Raw genomic sequence first — 21,309 nt, 5'->3', positions numbered from 1 at the left:
GTCCACTGCATCTCCCTTGTCTAGCCTACTGGTAATTTCCTCAAAAAATTGTAATATGTTTGTCAGGCAGGATTTTCCTTTAAGGAATCCATGCTGAGTTCTGCCTATCTTGTCATATGCCTCCAGGTACTCTGTAACCTCATCCTTGACAATCGACTCCAACAACTTCCCAACCACCGACGTCAAGCTAACAGGTCTATAATTTCCTTTTTGCTTCCTTGCCCCCTTCTTAAATAGCGGAGTGACATTTGCAATCTTCCAGTCTTCCGGAACCATGCCAGAATCTATCGACTTTTGAAAGATCATCGCTAATGCCTCCTCAATCTCCACAGCTACTTCCTTCAGAACACGAGGGTGCATTCCATCTGGTCCAGGAGATTTATTGACCTTTAGCCTATTCAGCTTCCTGAGTACTTTCTCTGTCGTAATTGTGACTGCGCACATTTCTCTTCCCTGCCACCCTTGAGTGTCCGGTATCCTGCTGTCTTCCTCAGTGAAGACTAATGCAAAATACTTGTTCAGTTCCTCTGCCATCTCCTCATCTCCCATTACAATTTCTCCAGTATCATTTTCTATCGGTCCTATATCTACTCTCACCTGTCTTTTACTCTTTATATACTTGAAAAAGCTTTTAGTATCCTCTTTGATATTATTTGCTAGTTTCCTTTCATAGTTAATCTTTTCTCTCTTAATGACCTTCTTGGTTTCCTTTTGTAAGGTTTTAAAGACTTCCCAGTCCTCTGTCTTCCCACTAATTTTTGCTTCCTTGTATGCCCTCTCCTTAGCTTTAACCTTGGCTTTGACTTCTCTTGTCAACCACGGTTGCATCCTTTTTCCACTCGAAAATTTCTTCTTTTTTGGAATATACCTGTCTTGCACATTCCTCATTTCTCGCAAAAACTCCAGCCACTGCTGCTCTGCCGTCTTTCCCGCCAGTGTCTCTTTCCAGTCAACTTTGGCCAGTTCCTCTCTCATGCCACTGTAGTTTCCTTTACTCCACTGAAACACCGACACATCAGATTTTGGCTTCTCTTTTTCAAATTTCACAGTGAACTCAATCATGTTATGATCACTGTCTCCTAAGGGTTCCTTCACCTCAATCTCTCCAATCACCTCCGGTTCATTACACAATACCCAATCCAGTACAGCCGATCCCCTAGTGGGCTCAACAACAAGCTGTTCTAAAAAGCCATCTCGCAGACATTCTACAAATTCTCTCTCTTGAGATCCAGTGCCGACCTGATTTTTCCAATCTACTGGCATGTTAAAATCCCCCACAATTATCATAACACTGCCCTTCTGACAAGCCTTTTCTATTTCCAGTTGTAATTTGTAGTCCACATCCCTGCAGCTGTTTGGAGGCCTATAAATAACTGCCATCAGGGTCCTTTTACCCCTGCTATTCCTTAGCTCAACCCATAAAGATTCTGCACCTTCCGATCCTATATCACCTCTTTCTAATGATTTAATATCATTTCTTACCAATAAAGCCATTCCTCCCCTTCTGCCTACCTTCCTATCCTTCAGATACACCATGTATCCTTGGACGTTCAGCTCCCAGAGACATGCATACTTTAGCCAGGTCTCAGTGATGGCCACAATATCATACCTGCCAACCTGTAGCTGTACAACAAGATCATCCACCTTATTTCTTATGCTGCGTGCATTTAAGTACAACACCTTAAGACCAGTATTTGATACTTTTTGCTTTGATTTCACTGCAACTTTATTGCACTGCAACTCATCCCAATGGCTACACATTTGCCCCATCACCTGCCTGTCTTTCCTGACATCTTTACTGCTCACTATCTTAGATTTATTTCTGTTTTCCCCTTCCTCTGCTCTATCATTCCGGTTCCCATCCCCCTGCCAAATTAGTTTAAACCCTCCCTAACAGCTCTATTAAACTTTCCCGCCAAGATATTGGTCCCCTTTGGGTTCAGGTGTAACCTGTCCTTTTTGAACAGGTCATACTTCCCCCAGAAGAGATCCCAATTATCCAAGAATCTGAAGCCCTGCCCCCTACACCAGTCCCTCAGCCAGGCGTTCATCTGCCTGATCCTACTACTCTTGCCCTCACTAGCACGTGGCACAGGTAGCAATCCCGAGATTACTACCCTGGAGGTCCTGCTTCTCAGCTTCCTTCCTAATTCCTAGAAATCTCTCTTCAGGACTTCCTCCTTTGTCCTATCTGTGTCAGTGGTACCAACATGTACCACGACAACTGGCTGCTCACCCTCCCCCTTTAGAATATTCAGGACCCGATCCGAGACAAAAGGAGGAAGTCATGGAGGGATTGCCTACTGAATCTCTGTGCATGGAAGTTAGAAACAGGAAGGGGTCAATAACTCTACAGGCTGTTTTTTATAGACCACCCAATAGTAACAGGGACATAGAGGAGCGGATGGGGAGACAGATTCTGGAAAGGTGTAATAATAATAGGGTTGTCATGGTGGGAGATTTTAATTTCCCAAATATTGATTGGCATCTCCCTAGAGCAAGGGGTTTAGATGGAGTGAAGTTTGTTAGGTGTGTTCAGGAAGGTTTCTTGACACAATAGTAGATAAGCCTACAAGAGGAGAGGCAGTACTTGATCTGGTATTGGGAAATGAACCTGGTCAGGTGTCAGATCTCTCAGTGGGAGAGCATTTTGGAGATAGTGATCACAATTCTACCTCCTTTACCATAGCATCGCAGAGGGATAGGAACAGATAAGTTAGGAAAGCGTTTAATTGTTAGGGAAGCATTAAATTGATCTTGAGTTAGTTAAAAGGTTGATATAACATTGTCAGCTGAAGGGTTGGTACTGTTCCATGTTCTCTGTCACTGAACTGAAAAACTGGCACTTTCTTCCCAACAGCACAAGGTATCTCACCACCATCTTCTCAGGAGCAATAAAGAAATTAAATCCCGGTGACCCTAAGGTCCTAAAAATAGATATTTTCTCGAAAAATCCAATGAGTATTGGTCAAACAATGAGCAGTAGAGGCAGTCTCGATTGGGATCAACTTTGCACTAGATTGGACACATCCAATCATAAGGTATGTAGCTAAAGTCAGGTAAGAGAAGGAACCTATTCAAAAGCAGGAAAAATATATTTGTGTTTCTTTTTGAGATAAAGCGGTGCTCATTGTTAGCGTAGGCCGCTGTTGCCACGGCAACCATTCCCGGTGAACTGCAGCATGCGACGTCCCAACGCCGTGGACCAGAGGATCGGAAAGAGCCGAAGGTAACCGAAAAAGCCCGAAACGTTCTCGGAGAGCAGAGGAACAAGGCCGTGACTGCCTTGTTAGGAGCGGTTCGTGCAATCGGCTGAGGCCACGAGTCGAAGCGCGCTGGGGCGTTCGGAAACAGTCTAAAGGCGTGATGCGCGTATGCGCTGCGCTCCTTGCCGTGCGGCTGACGTTTGCGAACGCTCCGGAAAGAACCGAGCTGCAGCTTCGCTTCTTCGTGTCCAGCATTCGGAGCTGACGACAGTTTCCGGAGAGAGCCGAGCCCGGGCGAGGGCAGGATGGCGCAACGCATGCGCGGCTGAGGATGGCTGAGTGACACCAGAGAGGAGGCGGCGGGAGCGGCGGAGAACCGGGCAAGTTTTAGGGTCGGTTTTAACGGACAACGCTAGGCAGAGGGTCGAGATAGTAGTTCGCACATCGCCACTATGGTAAGAACCCTTAAACCGTGAGGGCGTGATGAGGGGGAAAAAGGAGAATGTGCGAGAGAGCAGCCGTCTCTTTCCGGCTTCTGCTCACCTGAACCCAGGTGAGGGCACGTGACGTCACCAGGTGCCTCACTACCTGGACCCAGTGCATTGGCTATGCCCCTGCTTTCGCGTTATTTACAATTATTTCTCTGTTTTTGACAATTTGGGCTTCAAAGGCAGAAGTCAGAAAGTGGAAGATGCCAGTTTTAAGACCGGAACATCTCCTTTACCTTTTAATCCCATTTTTGTTTTATTTTGACTATTAATTTGTGGGCTGTAAAGTTAGCTTTTTGGTTCTGAGCTCTAAATACCCCTTGAGAAGGTGTTTGCCGTCCCGATCCGACCTGTGGTAAGCCCCCACGGCGCTGTTGGCGAAGGAGATTCCGGATTTCACTGGCCATAAAGGAAAGGCAAAAGGCAGTGTAGTGACATTTGCGAGGCGAATCTGTAGGCGATGATGTGCTCGTGCATCTGCTGCCTGTGTTTTTTTTCTAATGACAAGAGATCGTGGTTGTTGAAGATACTGTCAGAGTTGTCCAGATGGATCACGCTGTGAATTTTATGGTGGGCATGTGCTGCAGACACTTTGTTTTCACTAATCTATCTCCTCACCTGCTCTGGAGCTTTTATTCCCTTATGGCAGTTTTTTAATGCCCTTTGTGAAGACAGGTACAGAGTATTTATTTAATTCTTCTATCACTTTATTTCCTGCTATAAATTATCTGGTCTCTGTCTTTAAGAGACCCACAATTGTTATTTATTTCATATTATTTCCTGTTTTGTATAATGATTGTATTTCCCAGTATTTTAGTTTTTCTCCCCTTATCCATCTTTAGATTCATAGAGAAGTGAGATGTAATGTTGAAATTGTATATGACATTGGTAAGGCCAAATTTGGAGTATTGTGTGCAGTTCTGGTCACCGAATTATAGGAAAGATGTCAATAAAATTGAGAGAGTACAGAGGAGGTTTACGAAAATATTGCCTGGGTTTCATCTCCTAAGTTACAGAGAAAGATTGAACAACTTAGGTCTTTATTCTTTGGAGCGTAGAAGGTTGAGGGGGGACTTGGTAGAAGTAAAATTATGAGGTGGATTGATAGAGTTGACGTGGATAGGCTTTTTCCATTGAGAATGGGGGAGATTCAAACAAGAGGACATGAGTTGAGAGTGAAAGGGCAAAAGTTTAGGGGCAACATGAGGGGGAACTTCTTTACTCGGAGAGTAGTAGCTGTGTGGAACGAGCTTCCAGCAGAAGTGGTTGAGGCAGGTTCGATGTTGTCGTTTAAAGTTAAATTGGATAGATATATGGACAGGAAAGGAATGGAGGGTTATGGGCTGAGTGCAGGTTGGTGGGACTAGGTGAGAGTAAGAGTTCAGCATGGACTAGAAGGTCCGGGATGGCCTGTTTCAGTGCTGTAATTATATGGTTATATGGTTACAGCACAGAAACAGGCCCTTTGGCCCTTCTAATCTATGCCAAAATCATTTAAACTGCTTTCTTCCATTGACCTGCACTAGGACCATATCCCATACCCCTGCCATCCATGTACCTATCCAAACTTCAATTAAATTTTGAAATTGAGCTTACCTACACCACTTGTGCTGGTAGCTCATTCCACATTCTCAATAGTGAGTGAGGAAATTTCCTCTCATGTTCTCCTTAAACTTTTCACCTCTTACCCTTAACCCATGACCTCTGGTTGTAGTCCTACCCAACCTCATTAGGAAAATCCTGCATTCATTAATGCTATACCCTCATAATTTTGTAGACCTCGATCAAATATCCTCTTAATCTTCTACATTCCAAGGAATACAGTCCTAACCTATTCAATCTTATTATAACTCAAGTCCTTCGGACCCAGCAACATCCTAGTAAATTTTCTTTATACTAGGTTGTTTTTTGCTGAATTCTAAGGTGCTCCAAATTCACAAGCTTGTTTTTGGTTATAACTTCCTTTTAGTTGGATATTTCTTTAACTTGTCCTGCAATCTATGTTTGAACCACTTCACCTGCTGTGTTTCTGTATTTCAAAGGAATATGTACCCATATTTGTTGCAATTGAAGTACTTTCAATTTAAGTGCTGGCCATTTTCTATCCACATCAGCTTTTTAATGCAAGTTCACAGTCTGCTATGGCCACTCTGCCCTTTGTACCCTCATGGTTTCCTTTATTCAGGTTGAACATCCTGTTTTCTGATCTAGACACACCACTTTTCAACATATTATAAAAATCTATCATGTTATTGCCACTTTTTTCAGTAGGTCCCTTTCCAAGATTATATTTGGCAACTTTTTTTAAAATCTGTTGCTTCCTCAGAAATTTCTTTTGTCTATGATGGATTGCTTGAGGCTGGACACAAATATAATTTCAGATGGTTTGTATCATGTTGGAAAGTGGAGAAACAAGAAGTTAACTCTTATTGAATATAATGTGTTTAATTGTATAATGGTGCTGATTCTTTGCTTCAACCAAACTGAAAATGTTCTGGCAATGATTTTCGTTTGTACTCAGTTGCCTTGATACCGTTTTTCCTTGACCACAATATCCTGGTGAAACCTTTCACCATGGTTGTCACTGACACTGCCAATATTTGCAGGGAGGAAGACTAAATGGGAATGCAGAAAATGAATCTTTAGTGACATATTGCACTTCATGGTTTTGTATGCTTGAAGTATGTTGTCAACTAGCTGCACATAATTTGGTGCTCTGTAGTTGGCAAGAACGTTTTCAACAACATCCTTGAATGCCTTCCATGTGATTTTTCAACCTTTGAATTGCCTGTCATTTGTTTGATTTGTGGGCTAACAAAAATGCCTGCCTTAATCTTGGCATCAGTTATCCTGACTTGAATTATGAACTGGAATAACCAATAGAGACGATTTCATAAAAATGATGTGTGATGGAGAAATTTAATAGTGATTTTCATGATCAGCAGCCCAAAATCCAAATCTTTGTTGTCCAGCATTATTGGAGTACACTGACTGATGGAAGTACTGCTACGTGATAGCTTTCAAAACACCCAAATACAAGCCGGATGTAAACTAGTTGTCATTGTTAGTGCAGCAACAAAGATCTCATTGACAGTAGTGTGTTATTTTCTTGATTTTTAAAAAAAAGATGCACCAAATTTATAATTTTACATACATATTCCTTATGTTATGTATGAGGTTTATTAACAATTATCATCGTCATTACGTGCCATGTAGTATAAGGTGAGTGATTGTAGTCTATGATCATGATTGCTCTTGGTAAATTTTTCTACAGAAGTGTTTGCCGTTGCCTTCTTCTGTGCAGTGTCTGTACAAAAAGGACGGGTTGCACTTGAATCCCAGGGGGACCAATATCCTGGCAGGGAGATTAGCGGGGGCTACTGAGGTGACTTTAAACTAGAATGGTTGGGGGGTGGGAATCAAATTAAAGAGGCTAGGCGTGAGGAGGTTAGTTCACTACAGGGGGATGGGAACCAGTGTAGAGAGGCAGAGGGGTGTAAAGTGAGGGTAGAAACAAAAAGTACTATGGAGAAAAGTAAAAGTGGCAGGCCGACAAATCCAGGGCAAGCATTAAAAAGGGCCACTTTTCAGCATAATTGTATAAGGGCTAAGAGAGTTGTAAAAGAGCGCCTGAAGGCTTTGTGTGTCAATGCAAGGAGCATTCGTAATAAGGTGGATGAATTGAAAGTGCAGATTGTTATTAATGATTATGATATAGTTGGGATCACAGAGACACGGCTCCAGGCTGACCAGGGATGGGAGCTCAACGTTCAGGGATATTCAATATTCAGGAGGGATAGACATGAAGGAAGGGGAGGTGCGGTGGCGTTGCTGGTTAAAGAAGAGATTAACGCAATAGAAAGGAAGGACAAAAGCCGGGAAGATGTGGAATCGATATGGGTAGAGCTGCGTAACACTAAGGGGCAGAAGACACTGGTGGGAGTTGTGTACAGGCCACCTAACAGTAGTAGTGAGGTCGGAGATGGTATTAAACAGGAAATTAGAAATGTGTGCAATAAAGGAACAGCAGTTATAATGGGTGACTTCAATCTACATGTAGATTGGGTGAACCAAATTGGTAAAGGTGCTGAGGAAGAGGATTTCTTGGAATGTATGAGGGATGGTTTTTTGAACCAACATGTCGAGGAACCGACTAGAGAGCAGGCTATTCTGGACTGGGTTTTGAGCAATGAGGAAGGGTTAATTAGCAATCTTGTCGTGAGAGGCCCCTTGGGTAAGAGTGACCATAATATGGTGGAATTCTTCATTAAGATGGAGAGTGACATAGTTAATTCAGAAACAAAGGTTCTGAACTTAAAGAGGGGTAACTTTGAAGGTATGACACGTGAATTAGCTAAGATAGACTGGCAAATGACACTTAAAGGATTGACGGTGGATATGCAATGGCAAGCATTTAAAGATTGCATGGATGAACTGCAACAAATGTTCATCCCAGTTTGGCAAAAGAATAAATCAAGGAAGGTAGTGCACCAGTGGCTGACAAGAGAAGTTAGGGATAGTATCAATTCCAAAGAAACAGCATACAAAATTGCCAGAGAAAGTGGCTCACCTGAGGACTGGGAGAAATTCAGAGTTCAGCAGAGGAGGACAAAGGGCTTAATTAGGAAGGGGAAAAAAGATTATGAGAGAAGACCGGCAGGCAACATAAAAACGGACTGTAAAAGCTTTTATAGATATGTAAAAAGGAAAAGACTGGTTAAGACAAATGTAGGTCCCCTGCAGGCAGAAACAGGTGAGTTGATTATGGGGAGCAAGGACATGGCAGACCAATTGAATAATTACTTTGGTTCTGTCTTCACTAAGGAGGACATAAATAATCTTCCAGAAATAGTAGGGGACAGAGGGTCCAGTGAGATGGAGGAACTGAGCGAAATACATGTTAGTAGGGAAGTGGTGTTAGGTAAATTGAAGGGATTGAAGGCAGATAAATCCCCAGGGCCAGATGGTCTGCATCCCAGGGTGCTTAAGGAAGTATCCCAAGAAATAGTGGATGCATTAGTGATAATTTTTCAAAACTCGTTAGATTCTGGACTAGTTCCTGAGGATTGGAGGGTGGCTAATGTAACTCCACTTTTTAAAAAAGGAGGGAGAGAGAAACCGGGGAATTATAGACCGGTTAGCCTAATGTCGGTGGTGGGGAAACTGCTGGAGTCAGTTATCAAGGATGTGATAACAGCACATTTGGAAAGTGGTGAAATGATGGGACAAAGTCAGCATGGATTTGTGAAAAGAAAATCATGTCTGACGAATCTCATAGAATTTTTTGAGGATGTAACTAGTAGAGTGGATAGGGGAGAACCAGTGGATGTGGTATATTTGGATTTTCAGAAGGCTTTTGACAAGGTCCCACACAGGAGATTAGTGTGCAAACTTAAAGCACACGGTATTGGGGGTAAGGTATTGGTGTGGGTGGAGAGTTGGTTAGCAGACAGGAAGCAAAGAGTGGGAATAAACGGGACCTTTTCAGAATGGCAGGCGGTGACTAGTGGGGTACCGCAAGGCTCAGTGCTGGGACCCCAGTTGTTTACAATATATATTAATGACTTGGATGAGGGAATTAAATGCAGCATCTCCAAGTTTGCGGATGACACGAAGCTGGGTGGCAGTGTTAGCTGTGAGGAGGTTGCTAAGAGGATGCAGGGTGACTTAGATAGGTTGGGTGAGTGGGCAAATTCATGGCAGATGCAATTTAATGTGGATAAATGTGAAGTTATCCACTTTGGTGGCAAAAATAGGAAAACAGATTATTATCTGAATGGTGGCCGATTAGGAAAAGGGGAGGTGCAACGTGACCTGGGTGTCATTATACACCAGTCATTGAAAGTGGGCATGCAGGTACAGCAGGCGGTGAAAAAGGCGAATGGTATGCTGGCATTTATAGCGAGAGGATTTGAGTACAGGAGCAGGGAGGTACTACTGCAGTTGTACAAGGCCTTGGTGAGACCGCACCTGGAGTATTGTGTGCAGTTTTGGTCCCCTAATCTGAGGAAAGACATCCTTGCCATAGAGGGAGTACAGAGAAGGTTCACCAGATTGATTCCTGGGATGGCAGGTCTTTCATATGAAGAAAGAATGGATGAACTGGGCTTGTACTCGTTGGAATTTAGAAGATTGAGGGGGGATCTGATTGAAACGTATAAGATCCTAAAGGGATTGGACAGGCTAGATGCAGGAAGATTGTTCCCGACGTTGGGGAAGTCCAGAACGAGGGGTCACAGTTTGAGGATAGAGGGGAAGCCTTTTAGGACCGAGATTAGGAAAAACTTCTTCACACAGAGAGTGGTGAATCTGTGGAATTCTCTGCCACAGGAAACAGTTGAGGCCAGTTCATTGGCTATATTTAAGAGGGAGTTAGATATGGCCCTTGTGGCTACGGGGGTCAGGGGGTATGGAGGGAAGGCTGGGGCGGTGTTCTGAGTTGGATGATCAGCCATGATCATAATAAATGGCGGTGCAGTTTCGAAGGGCCGAATGGCCTACTCCTGCACCTATTTTCTATGTTTCTATGTCTTTACAAGACGGGTGACCCCAGCCATTATCAATTCTGGGTTGAGTTGTTCTCCGATCTTGGCATTAAATTTGGCACACAACCAATCAGCAATAAGATTTCCTCCCCACATCACGGCTCAGTTTCCGAAAGGATTACCGATCAGCTGATTGATAAGTATATAAAGGCCACGTATTTGAAGGACATACCACAATTAACAACACACTGATGGTGTCTGCTTGTATGGTGATGAAACATTTGCACGTATGCTGAAATGGCAGAACAACTCAACCCAACAGTGAAGAACCCAAGCTATACGTTTTCTGAATTATTATCAATACTCTTCAGAGATTGTCTGCCTGTCGTCAGTGAGTGGTCACATAACCAGGACTTGTGATATGCACCAGCTGCTCGTATGACCATCCACCATCTGCTCCCATGGCTTCATGTGACTCTGATCAGAAGAGGGGAGGGGGGTACTAAGCAGGTGCTATACCTTGCCCAGGTGTGACCTGTAGGCTGGAGGAGGGAAGTAGCGCCTTAAACCTTTGGTAGAGATTTATCTCCACTCCGTCACCCACATAACTCTTATACATTCCAGAAATTTTCCTCTCCGCTTCAGATACTAATTTACTTTGTAATGTTTATTGTAATCTTCAAATGACCACAGTGTTACCCCTGTTACAATATACTTAAATTTGCTTCCTTTTCCTTGTCATACATTATAATAACCAGAAGAATGCATTATTCTCCGTAACTTCCACAATCTCCAAAGGAACTCTACCACTAAGCATACTTTTACCTCCCCCCCCCCCACCCCCAGCTTTCCGCAGGGATCACTCTCTCCATGATTCCCTTGTCCATTTGCCTCTCCCCACTAACCTCTCTCCAAGCCTTATCCCTGCAAGCGGCCTAGGTACTACACCTGCCCATACACCACCTCTCTCACCTCCATTCAGGGCTGCAAACAGTCTTCCCAGGTGAGAGGACATTACATCTGTGAAGCTGCTGGGTTGTCTATCGTGTCTGGTGCTCCTGAAGCAGTGGCCTCTCCATCGGTGAGACCCGTCACGTAAATTGGGGACTGCTTCGTTGAGCACCTCCTCACCATCTGTCCCAAGTGGGACTCAGGATTCCCATTTCTGTTCTGAACTGTTGATCCTTGGCCTCCTGTGCCAAGATGAGGCCACCCTCAGGGTGGAGGAGCAACACATATTCTGTCTGGGTACCCTCTAACCTGATGGTATAAATATTGATTTCTCCTTTTGGTGAACAAAATTTCCTCCACCCCTTACTGTACTCCCCACTTTGACCTTTTACTACTTCTCATCTACCTATTACTTCCCCTGGGTTCCCTCCTCCTTCCCTTTCTCTTATTGTCCATTCTCCTCTCCTATCAGATTCTTTCTTCTCCAGCCCTTGACCTTTCCCACCTATCTGGCTTCACCTATCACCTTTCAGTTAGCCTCTTTCCCATCCCCCCCCACTCCTTTTAGTTTGGGCAGCCACCCCACCCCCCACTTCCCTCTCAGTCCTGAAGAAGGTTCTTAGTTCAAAACGTGTCAACTGTTGACTCTATTCCACAGATTGCGTAGAACTATACAAAACTTGTACCAATATTTTCTCTCCATCTTGCTGCTCCAATCCACCCAATTTGCTTCTAATTCTATACCAATTAAGTTTTTTGAGTTTATTGCACAATACTTCAACTATGGCAAAGTATTGTGCGATAAAACATTGCTTGCAGCAGCATCACAGCAAATATCATTCCAAAGGAAGACCTTTGTGCAAAAAGTACAAAGACACATTCAAAGAGAAATCCATGGTAGTGGAAGAGGTGATCTCTGATGTTTCGGTGCTGTAGTAGAGTTGGGGCTGTGCAGATAGATTCAAGTGTCAGACTGTGTTAGTCGTTGATTCAAAACTGTGTAAACATGAGAAAGTCTGCAGGTGCTAGAAATCCAAAGCAATACACCCAAAATGCTGGAGGAACTCAGCAGGTCAGTCTGCGTCTATGGAAGTGCATAAACAGTCAACGTTTCGGACTTACACCCTTCATCAGAACTGGAAAGGAAGGGAAAATACTGTAATGCAGAATAGTGTTACAGTGACAGAGAAAGTGCTTTGCAGGTTGCTAGACCATAACAAGATAGATTGTAAGGCCAAGGTAACAAATTAGGAAAGCAACTGCATCTGACCACAATATCCCAAATCAAGATCAGTCCTAGTTGCTATATTAATGTCATCCTTTATTAAGGTGCTTTTTATTCCAGCGTTTTGAAAGAGGTGGCCTATTTGATGACCTATTTCAAAGAAATAGGACTTCTTTGACAGATATTTTTAGAGTGTAAATTCTTTAAAAATTCTAATGGTTCTGGAATGCTTCCTGTGGATTACAGTGTAGCAAATGTGGCTTCAGTGTTTCAGAAATGGAGAAAAAATAGGGGATGGATGTCTCCTGATGTGCTGAGTTCCTCCAGCACTTATTGTGCATTGCTCAAGACTTATTTGCTGCCCATTATGCTGTTGCGTTCAGGGCAGCAGTGAAGGTCCTCCATATCTGTCTATCTATACCATTGCATACAGATGTAGAAGGGTTCTTCATTGTTGTTTCTGCAACAATTTTGTTTTACTGGTCAGGATTACTAGCCCTGAGCTGAACCCCTAAACCTGGAGGACCACTCTTAGTCTGGCCTCTATCCTTTGACTTGTGTGCCGTGGGTGACCCCACCAAAAGCCAAAGCATAAAGCCCTGGCTCCAGCCAACATACCTCTCTGGGTCACCGAGGTATGCAAACCTACAACAAGGTTGTGGTCCTCTTGGAGGCATTACTCAAGAAAATAGACCATAATACATAGGAGCAGAATTAGGCCATTTGGCCAGTCAGGTCTACTCCATTCCTTTATGGCTGATCTATTATCCCTTGTATCTCCATTCTCCTGCTATCTTTCTCTAACCTTTGACTAATCTAGAACCTATGAGCTTCTGCTGTAAATATACCCAAAGATTTGGCCTCTATAGGTGTCTGTGGTAATGACTTCAGATTCACCACTCTCTTGCTGAAGAATTCCTCCTCATCCCAGTTCTAAACAGACATTCTTCTATTCTGAGGCTGTCCCCTTTGGCCCTAAACTCTGCCATTGATGCTGACTGACCTGCTGAGTTCCTCCAGTATTTTGTGTGTGTGTGTTGCTGTGGACTTCCGGCATCTGCATAATCTCTTGTGTTTGTGGTCATGAAAGGGAAGTCATTTTTGACTGTACTTTGAGAGTTCTTAAGAGAGCTTGACAGGGCAGATGTAAGGATATTGTTCTCCTTGGGCTGAGGAGTAAAAAGTTTTGTTTCAAAATAAAGATGAGGACCAAGGCTGAAATGAGTTGTTTCTTCATTGAAGGTGGTAAACCTTCAGAATTCTCTACCTCAGTTATTGATTGCATTCAAAGCATTGACTGATGGATGACTGGAAGATAAAATAAAAATTCAAGTTTATTGTCATGGGGTCTGAGGAATGTTTGGGTTAAAGTTAAGTTTATTGCCACATGCACAAGTATACCCACAATCAGTGGTCACTTTGTTGAGTACACTTGTACACCATGTTAATGCAAGTATCTAATCAGCCAATCATGTGGCAGCAGCTCAATGCAAAAAAAGCATGCAGGCATGGTCAAGAGTGGGACTTTAAGCCACAACCTCTTACTCAAGAGACAGTATTCCTCACTGGTGTATAGCTGAAGAAAGTTGATTGTGGCACAGAACCAAGAGTTTTGGTCTAATAGATACGTATATATTACGAGGCCAAGTTGCTAATATATATATATTAAAATATAATATATTATATATAATATATAAAAACATATTATATAAATATAATATATATATCTCTTTTTTCTTAACGACCTGGATGTGGGGGTAGAAGGGTGGGTTGGCAAGTTTGCAGATGACACAAAGGTTGGTGGTGTTTAGATAGTGTAAAGGATTGTCAAAGGTTGCAGAGAGACATTGATAGGATGCAGGAGTGGGCTGAGAAGTGGCAGATGGAGTTCAACCGGGAGAAGTGTGAGGTGGTACACTTTGGAAGGACAAACTCCAAGGCAGAGTACAAAGTAAATGGCAGGATACTTGGTAGTGTGGAGGAGCAGAGGGATCTCGGGGTACATGTCCACAGATCCCTGAAAGTTGCCTCACAGGTGGATAGGGTAGTTAAGAAAGTTTACGGGGTGTTAGCTTTCATAAGTCGAGGGATAGACTTTAAGAGTCGCAATGTAATGATGCAGCTCTATAAAACTCTGGTTAGGCCACACTTGGGATACTGTGTCCAGTTCTGGTCACCTCACTATAGGAAGGATGTGGAAGCATTGGAAAGGGTACAGAAGAGATTTACCAGGATGCTGCCTGGTTTAGAGAGTATGCATTAAGATCAGAGATTAAGGGAGCTAGGGCTTCACTCTTTGGAGAGAAGGAGGATGAGAGGAGACATGATAGAGGTGTACAAGATAATAAGAGTAATAGATAGAGTGGATAGCCAGCGCCTCTTCCCCAGGGCACCACTGCTCAATACAAGAGGACATGGCTTTAAGGTAAGGGATGGGAAGTTCAATGGGGGATATTAGAAGAAGGTTTTTTACTCAGAGAGTGGTTGGTGCGTGGAATGCACTGCCTGAGTCAGTGGTGGAGGCAGATACACTCGTGAAGTTTAAGAGACTACTAGACAGGTATATGGAGGAATTTAAGGTGGGGGCTTATATGGGAGGCAGGGTTTGAGGGTTGGCACAACATTGTGGGCCAAAGGGCCTGTACTGTTGCTGTACTATTCTATGTTCTATGTAATACTGTAAACATACAAATGCTAAAGAAATGGTAAGGTTGCCACCCGATGCACCACATATAGTTAGTTGTTCCTTTGTGTGTGTTTTAATAAAGATATATATTGTTTATTGTAACTTATAGTTTACAAAATAAATTACATGATGTATGTCAGTGGTATTAAACCTACTTTTGATCCTGGTTTCAACACACCTCGAATTCCAGCCTTTTAGTAACAACTGAACTCAATTGTTGTCTTGTTGACAATCCCTGAAGCCAAAGAAACCCACTTAAGCCCTTCATCATCGAATTTATAACTCAATAATAGATTCCTCTTCTGCCAAGCTTTTCTTAAATGGCCTCGTATCCTACTTTGCTTGATAATTTAACATTTTTAAAAAAATGTTAAATGTAACTGCTAAATGAAAATTGTTTTGTAAGTTGCTTCAGGGTGCACAGAGCTTACAAAAGGAAAAACTGGCCTTGCAAATTAAATTGGATTTGCATGAAGGGATAGTAAGTGATTGTAATGTACTCTGATATTGAACCACGTGAAGTCTAATCTATTTATAGATTCATGTGTTTTTTTACAGAGTGGTGGGTGCCTGGAATGTGCTGCCTGGGGTAGTGGTAGAGGCAGCTGCATTAGGGATTTTTAACAGACTTTCAGATGGGCAAATAAATGTGAGTGAACTAGAAGGTTTTGGACATTTGTGTAGACAGAAGGGATTAATTTAGCTGGCCATTCGAGCACTAATTTAATTGGTTCAGCATAACATTGTGAGCCAAATGGTCTGTTCCTCTGCTGTACTGTTCTATATTCTCAGCACAGAAACTAGCCCTTGAGCCCACTGAATCAGTGCTGACCATCCAACACCCATTTACGTAATTTTTTAATCATTATCCTCTCCAACATGATAGCATGGCGGAGCAGACTTGACAGGCCAAATGTCGTCATTCTGCTCCTGTGTCTTATGGCCACCTTCTCATGGGGTGGCACAGTAGTGTAGTGCACAACACTTTATAGTACAGGTGACCCAGGTTCAATTCCCGCCGCTGCCTGTAACGGGTACAATCTACCCGCTACTGTGTGGGTTTCCTCCAGGTGCTCCACTTTCGTCTCACAGTTCAAAGGCATACCGGTGAGCTGGTTAATTGGTCATTATAAGTTGTCCCATGATTAGGCTAAGATTAAACTGGGCAATTGCTGGGTGGTGTGGCTGGAAGGGCCACTTCCACGCTGTATCCCAATAAATAAGTAATTTCCTGCCTGCTTCTTCCATGCACCTGCAAACCTGGGGCACCATACAGTTATCCTCAGGATGTTGGAGGAAACCAAAGGACCTGGAAGGAAACCTATGTGATCATAGGGAGAGCGTGCAAATTCGGCGCAGACAGCTGCGGAGGTTAGGGTTATACCCGGGTTGCTGGGACTGTGAGGTGGTGGCACTACCCGCTGTTTGGTGCACTGTGCTGACCTACTGCTGAAATGCTGTGTGGAATAGCTTTAAAATCAAAATGAAGAAAACAGGAACTACTGGGCAGGTTAGGCAGCACCTGTGGAAAGGGAAACAAATATTGCTCCATCTCGATCAGATTAGAAAGCAAACATGTTTTAAATTGTAAAGAAGGGAGAAGTGTGGATTGGGAACAAAGGAATTATCTGCGAAAGGGTGGGGTTTTGACACAGAATAAATAACACAAGTGGGGAATGTTGTTAATGACAACTAATCCGTCTTGAAGAAATGCAAGAAGGAAACAAAATGAGAACAGGAAAGGGAGAAAAGAAAATAATGGAGTCAGAACTGTAAGATTCAAAGCACTGCAGTTCACATTTACCTCCTCCCTCAGCTCCATTCAAGACTTCAAACAGTCCTTGCAGGTGAGGCAACATTTCACCTATGAGTCTGTTGGGATCATCCATTGTGTCCAGTGCTCCCAATGCAGCCTCCTTCTATGTTGGTGAGACCCATTGTATGTTGGGGGACTGCTTTGTTAAGCACTTCCGCTCCATGCACCAAAAGCAGAACTTCCCAGTGATCAAACATTTTATTTCTGATTTCCGTTCCCATTCTAACATGCCAATCCATGGCTGCCTCTTGTGCCAAGGTGAAGCCAGGGTAGAGGAGCAATACCTCGTATTCTGTCGTTGTAGCCTCCAACCTGATGGCATGAAGTTCGATTTCTCCTTCTGATTTAAAAACAAAATCCTCTCCCTCCCCTCTTTTATTCCTCACTCTGACCTTTTACTACTTATTTGTCTGTCACTTCTTTCTAGGTCCTCTCCTCCTTTCCTTTTTCCTCTGGTCCACCCTTCTCTCCAGCCTTTTACCTTTTCTACCCAACTGGCTTTACTTATCACCTTCTAGCTAGCCTTCATCCCCTCCCCTACCTTTTTATTCTGGCATCTTCCCCCTTCCTTTTTGGTCCTGAAGAAGGGCCTTGGCCCAGAACATTGACTGTTTATTCATTTCCCTAGATGTTGTCTGACCTGCTGAGTCCCTGCAGCATTTTGTTGGTCTGGATGTCCAGCATCTGCAGACTTTCTCTTGTTTGTGAAACACAGCAGTTGCTTGGTACCACAAGAAAAAGGAAATGCTGGAAATACTCCTCAGATCAGACAGCATCTGTAAAGATAGAAAAACAAATTTAACCATAAGACAAAGTACAGGAGCAGTATTTGGCCATTCAACCCATTGAGTCTGCTCCACCATTCTTTCATGGCTGATATTTATCTCCCAGCTTCTCCCCATAACTCCTCACCCCTTAACAATCAGTCTCTGCCTTAAATACTCCCAATGACCTGGCCTCCACAGTCCTCTGTGGCAACAAGTCCCACAGATTCACCATCCTCTGGCTGAAGAAATTCCTCCCCATCTCAGTTCTTAAGGAACGCCCTTTATTCTGACTGTCCTCAGATGCTAGACTCTCCTACTAATGGAAACGTTCTGTCCACGTACACACTGCCCAGAGTTGCTAAAGGTACTACCAATGCTGGAGGGGGCATTGGCCATTCTATCCAGGCTTCTCACTATTCAGTGGGTGTTGTAACGTGAATAAAATCACAGGAGAGATGCAGCTGGTAGATATAAAGTAGTCAGGACACACACGTAAACTTTGGAGTTACAAGACAGAGAGAGTGGGAGGGACTATCTGATGCAACATTACAGCACGTTTTTACATTAATGAACAAAGGTAACGAGGCAAGTTCTATAGTTACAGTGCCCTCATTATGCCTCTTTTGAGCAACACACATCAAAGTTGCTGGTGAACGCAGCAGGCCAGGCAGCATCTGCAGGAAGAGGTGCAGTCGACTTTTCAGGCCGAGACCCTTCGTCAGGACTAACTGAAGGAAGAGTGAGTAAGGGTTTGAAAGTTGGAGGGGGAGGGGGAGATCCAAAATGATAGGAGAAGGAGGGGGAGGGATAGAGCCAAGAGCTGGACAGGTGATAGGCAAAAGGGGATACGAGAGGATCATGGCACAGGAGGTCCGGGAAGAAAGATAAGTGGGGGGACCCAGAGAATGGGCAAGAGGTATATTCAGAGGGATAGAGGGAGAAAAAGGAGAGTGAGAGAAAGAATGTGTACATAAAAATAAGTAACAGATGGGGTACGAGGGGGAGGTGGGGCCTTAGCGGAAGTTAGAGAAGTCGATGTTCATGCCATCAGGTTGGAGGCTACCCAGACGGAATATAAGGTGTTGTTCCTCCAACCTGAGTGTGGCTTCATCTTTACAGTAGAGGAGGCCGTGGATAGACATGTCAGAATGGGAATGGGATGTGGAATTAAAATGTGTGGCCACTGGGAGATCCTGCTATCTCTGGCGGACAGAGTGTAAATGTTCAGCAAAGCGGTCTCCCAGTCTGTGTCGGGTCTCGCCAATATATAAAAGGCCACATCGGGAGCACCGGACGCAGTATGTCACCCCAGTCGACTCACAGGTGAAGTGTTGCCTCACCTGGAAGGACTGTTTTGGGCCCTGAATGGTGGTAAGGGAGGAAGTGTAAGGGCATGTGTAGCACTTGTTCCGCTTACACGGATAAGTGCCAGGAGGGAGATCAGTGGGGAGGGATGGGGGGGACGAATGGACAAGGGAGTCGCGTAGGGAGTGATCCCTGCGGAATGCAGAGAGAGGGGGGGAGGGAAAGATGTGCTTAGTGGTGGGATGTCCGCCAGAGAAAGCAGGATCTCCCAGTGGCCACACATTTTAATTCCACATCCCATTCCCATTCTGACATGTCTATCCACGGCCTCCTCTACTGTAAAGATGAAGCCACACTCAGGTTGGAGGAACAACACCTTATATTCCGTCTGGGTAGCCTCCAACCTGATGGCATGAACATCAACTTCTCTAACTTCCGCTAAGGCCCCACCTCCCCCTCGTACCCCATCTGTTACTTATTTTTATGTACACATTCTTTCTCTCACTCTCCTTTTTCTCCCTCTATCCCTCTGAATATACCTCTTGCCCATTCTCTGGGTCTCCCCCCCCCCCTTATCTTTCTTCCCAGACCTCCTGTGCCATGATCCTCTCGTATCCCCTTTTGCCTGTCACCTGTCCAGCTCTTGGCTCTATCCCTCCCTCTCCTGTCTTCTCCTATCATTTTGTATCTCCCCCTCCCCCTCCAACTTTCAAATCCCTTACTCACTCTTCCTTCAGTTAGTCCTGAGGAAGGGTCTCGGCCTGAAATGTCGACTGCACCTCTTCCTACAGATTCTGCCTGGCCTGCTGCGTTCACCAGCAACTTTGATGTGTGTTGCTTGAATTTCCAGCATCTGCAGAATTCCTGTTGTATCCTTCTTTTGAGTTGCACATAGTTTTCAAATCCCTGGATCTTCCCACCAACACACCCAAAATGAGTGTTTATTACTGTGGTCTCGAGTCCCATTCATACAATGGGATGTTGATTGCATTCATGCACATGCAGACATATGTCAGTAAGTGTATACTCCCTGGTTTGCAATTTATTGTTATGAGCTGTATTTTGAATTCAATCCACAATCCAGATTCAGGTCTCAAAATTGGTTGCTGAAGTTAGTTTAAAAACGCAAACAACAGGAATTCTGCAGATGCTGGAAATTCAAGCAACACACATAAAAGTCGCTGGTGAATGCAGCAGGCCAGGCAGCACCTCTTCCTAGAGATGCTGCCTGGCCTGCTGCATTCACCAGCAACTTTTATGTGTGTTGCTGAAGTTAGTATTTGCTATACTGTATACCCTAACTTCAGAACACCCCCCAACAGTCTGTTTGAATGAGGTTCCCCTTCATCCTTCTGAACTTGATCGAGTAAAGACTCAGAGACGTAAACATTCCTCATATGTTAACATTCCAGATTGGTCACGTTCCATGAAGAACCATCCGGGTTTGATGCAGCTTGAAACGGCAAGTTGTTGCTGAGCGCATTGTTGCATTCAAAGCACTGTACTATGCCTAGATGGAGAATAAGATCCTGTTTGAGTTTCTGTTGTTCTTCATCAGAACAATGTAAGCAGTCAAATAAGGAAAGAGTGGGAACACAGGGGATAACCAAAGTATGTTGATTAAATTTAGAGCAATAAATGAAATGCTGGAGGAACTCTGGTTTGAGCAACATCTGTGAAGAAAAATGGAATTATCAATGTTTTAGGTTGAAACTCTTCCCTCCCACAGTTGCTGCTTGAACTGTTGGATTCTTCCAGCATTCTGATTATTGCTCCAGATTCCAGTATCTGAATTTTATCTGAAATTCAGATAAAAATTTATATGTAAATTATCTGTCTCAAATTTGGTCTCATTGTCACTCTTGTGCTCTCAATCCCTGAAGACAAGGATGTTCTGTCTTAAGCTTTCTATCTCCTCAATAAAAGATTCCTCTTTTTGGAATCATCTGATTGCAGAGATGGAGAGACATGATAGGAGGCAAAGGGAAAGGAGAGAAAATGACCCAGGGTCATGTATGGAAGACTCAGGGAATGGAGAAGGAAGACAGAAAGGAGACACCAGGATTTTGAGAGGGAGACTGAGGAAGCAAGAAAAAGAGAGAGTAGCCAGATACTTTTTCCTTTACTTCCCTCTGTGGAATTTAGCCAAGCTGGAGGCCACTCAGCCCACTGAGTCCTTGCTGATTTTCAAGCAGACAATCAAACAGTTTCATTTTTGTACTACATCCCATCCTCTCCCCCACCTTATTCTGGCTTCTTCATTCTTCCCACTTTAAGTCCCAGTAAAGGATCTCGGCCCAAAACACCGACTCCTCGGATGTTGCTTGACTTGATCAGTTCTTCCAGCATTTTATGTATGCTGCTCAAGATTTCCAAGCAC

At 43.8% G+C, this 21,309-nt stretch overlaps 1 protein-coding gene across 1 annotated transcript in view; it reads left to right on the top strand.

Moving 5' to 3' along the window:
• The first annotated feature begins 3,535 nt into the window (after positions 1 to 3,535).
• Positions 3,536 to 21,309, top strand: part of LOC140197856 (AP-1 complex subunit sigma-1A) — a 110,606-nt gene continuing 92,832 nt past the window's right edge. The window contains exon 1 of the mRNA XM_072258378.1: positions 3,536 to 3,661. Coding sequence (XP_072114479.1) covers positions 3,659 to 3,661 — 3 coding nt within the window. The 5' untranslated portion in view covers positions 3,536 to 3,658. The remainder of the gene's footprint in view (positions 3,662 to 21,309) is intronic.

This window comes from Mobula birostris, chromosome 5 (assembly GCF_030028105.1).
Source record: "Mobula birostris isolate sMobBir1 chromosome 5, sMobBir1.hap1, whole genome shotgun sequence".
NCBI classification, from domain to species: Eukaryota; Metazoa; Chordata; class Chondrichthyes; order Myliobatiformes; family Myliobatidae; genus Mobula; species Mobula birostris.
The sequence above is the reverse complement of the archived record's forward strand: the minus strand, read 5'-3'. Positions and strand labels throughout refer to the sequence as shown.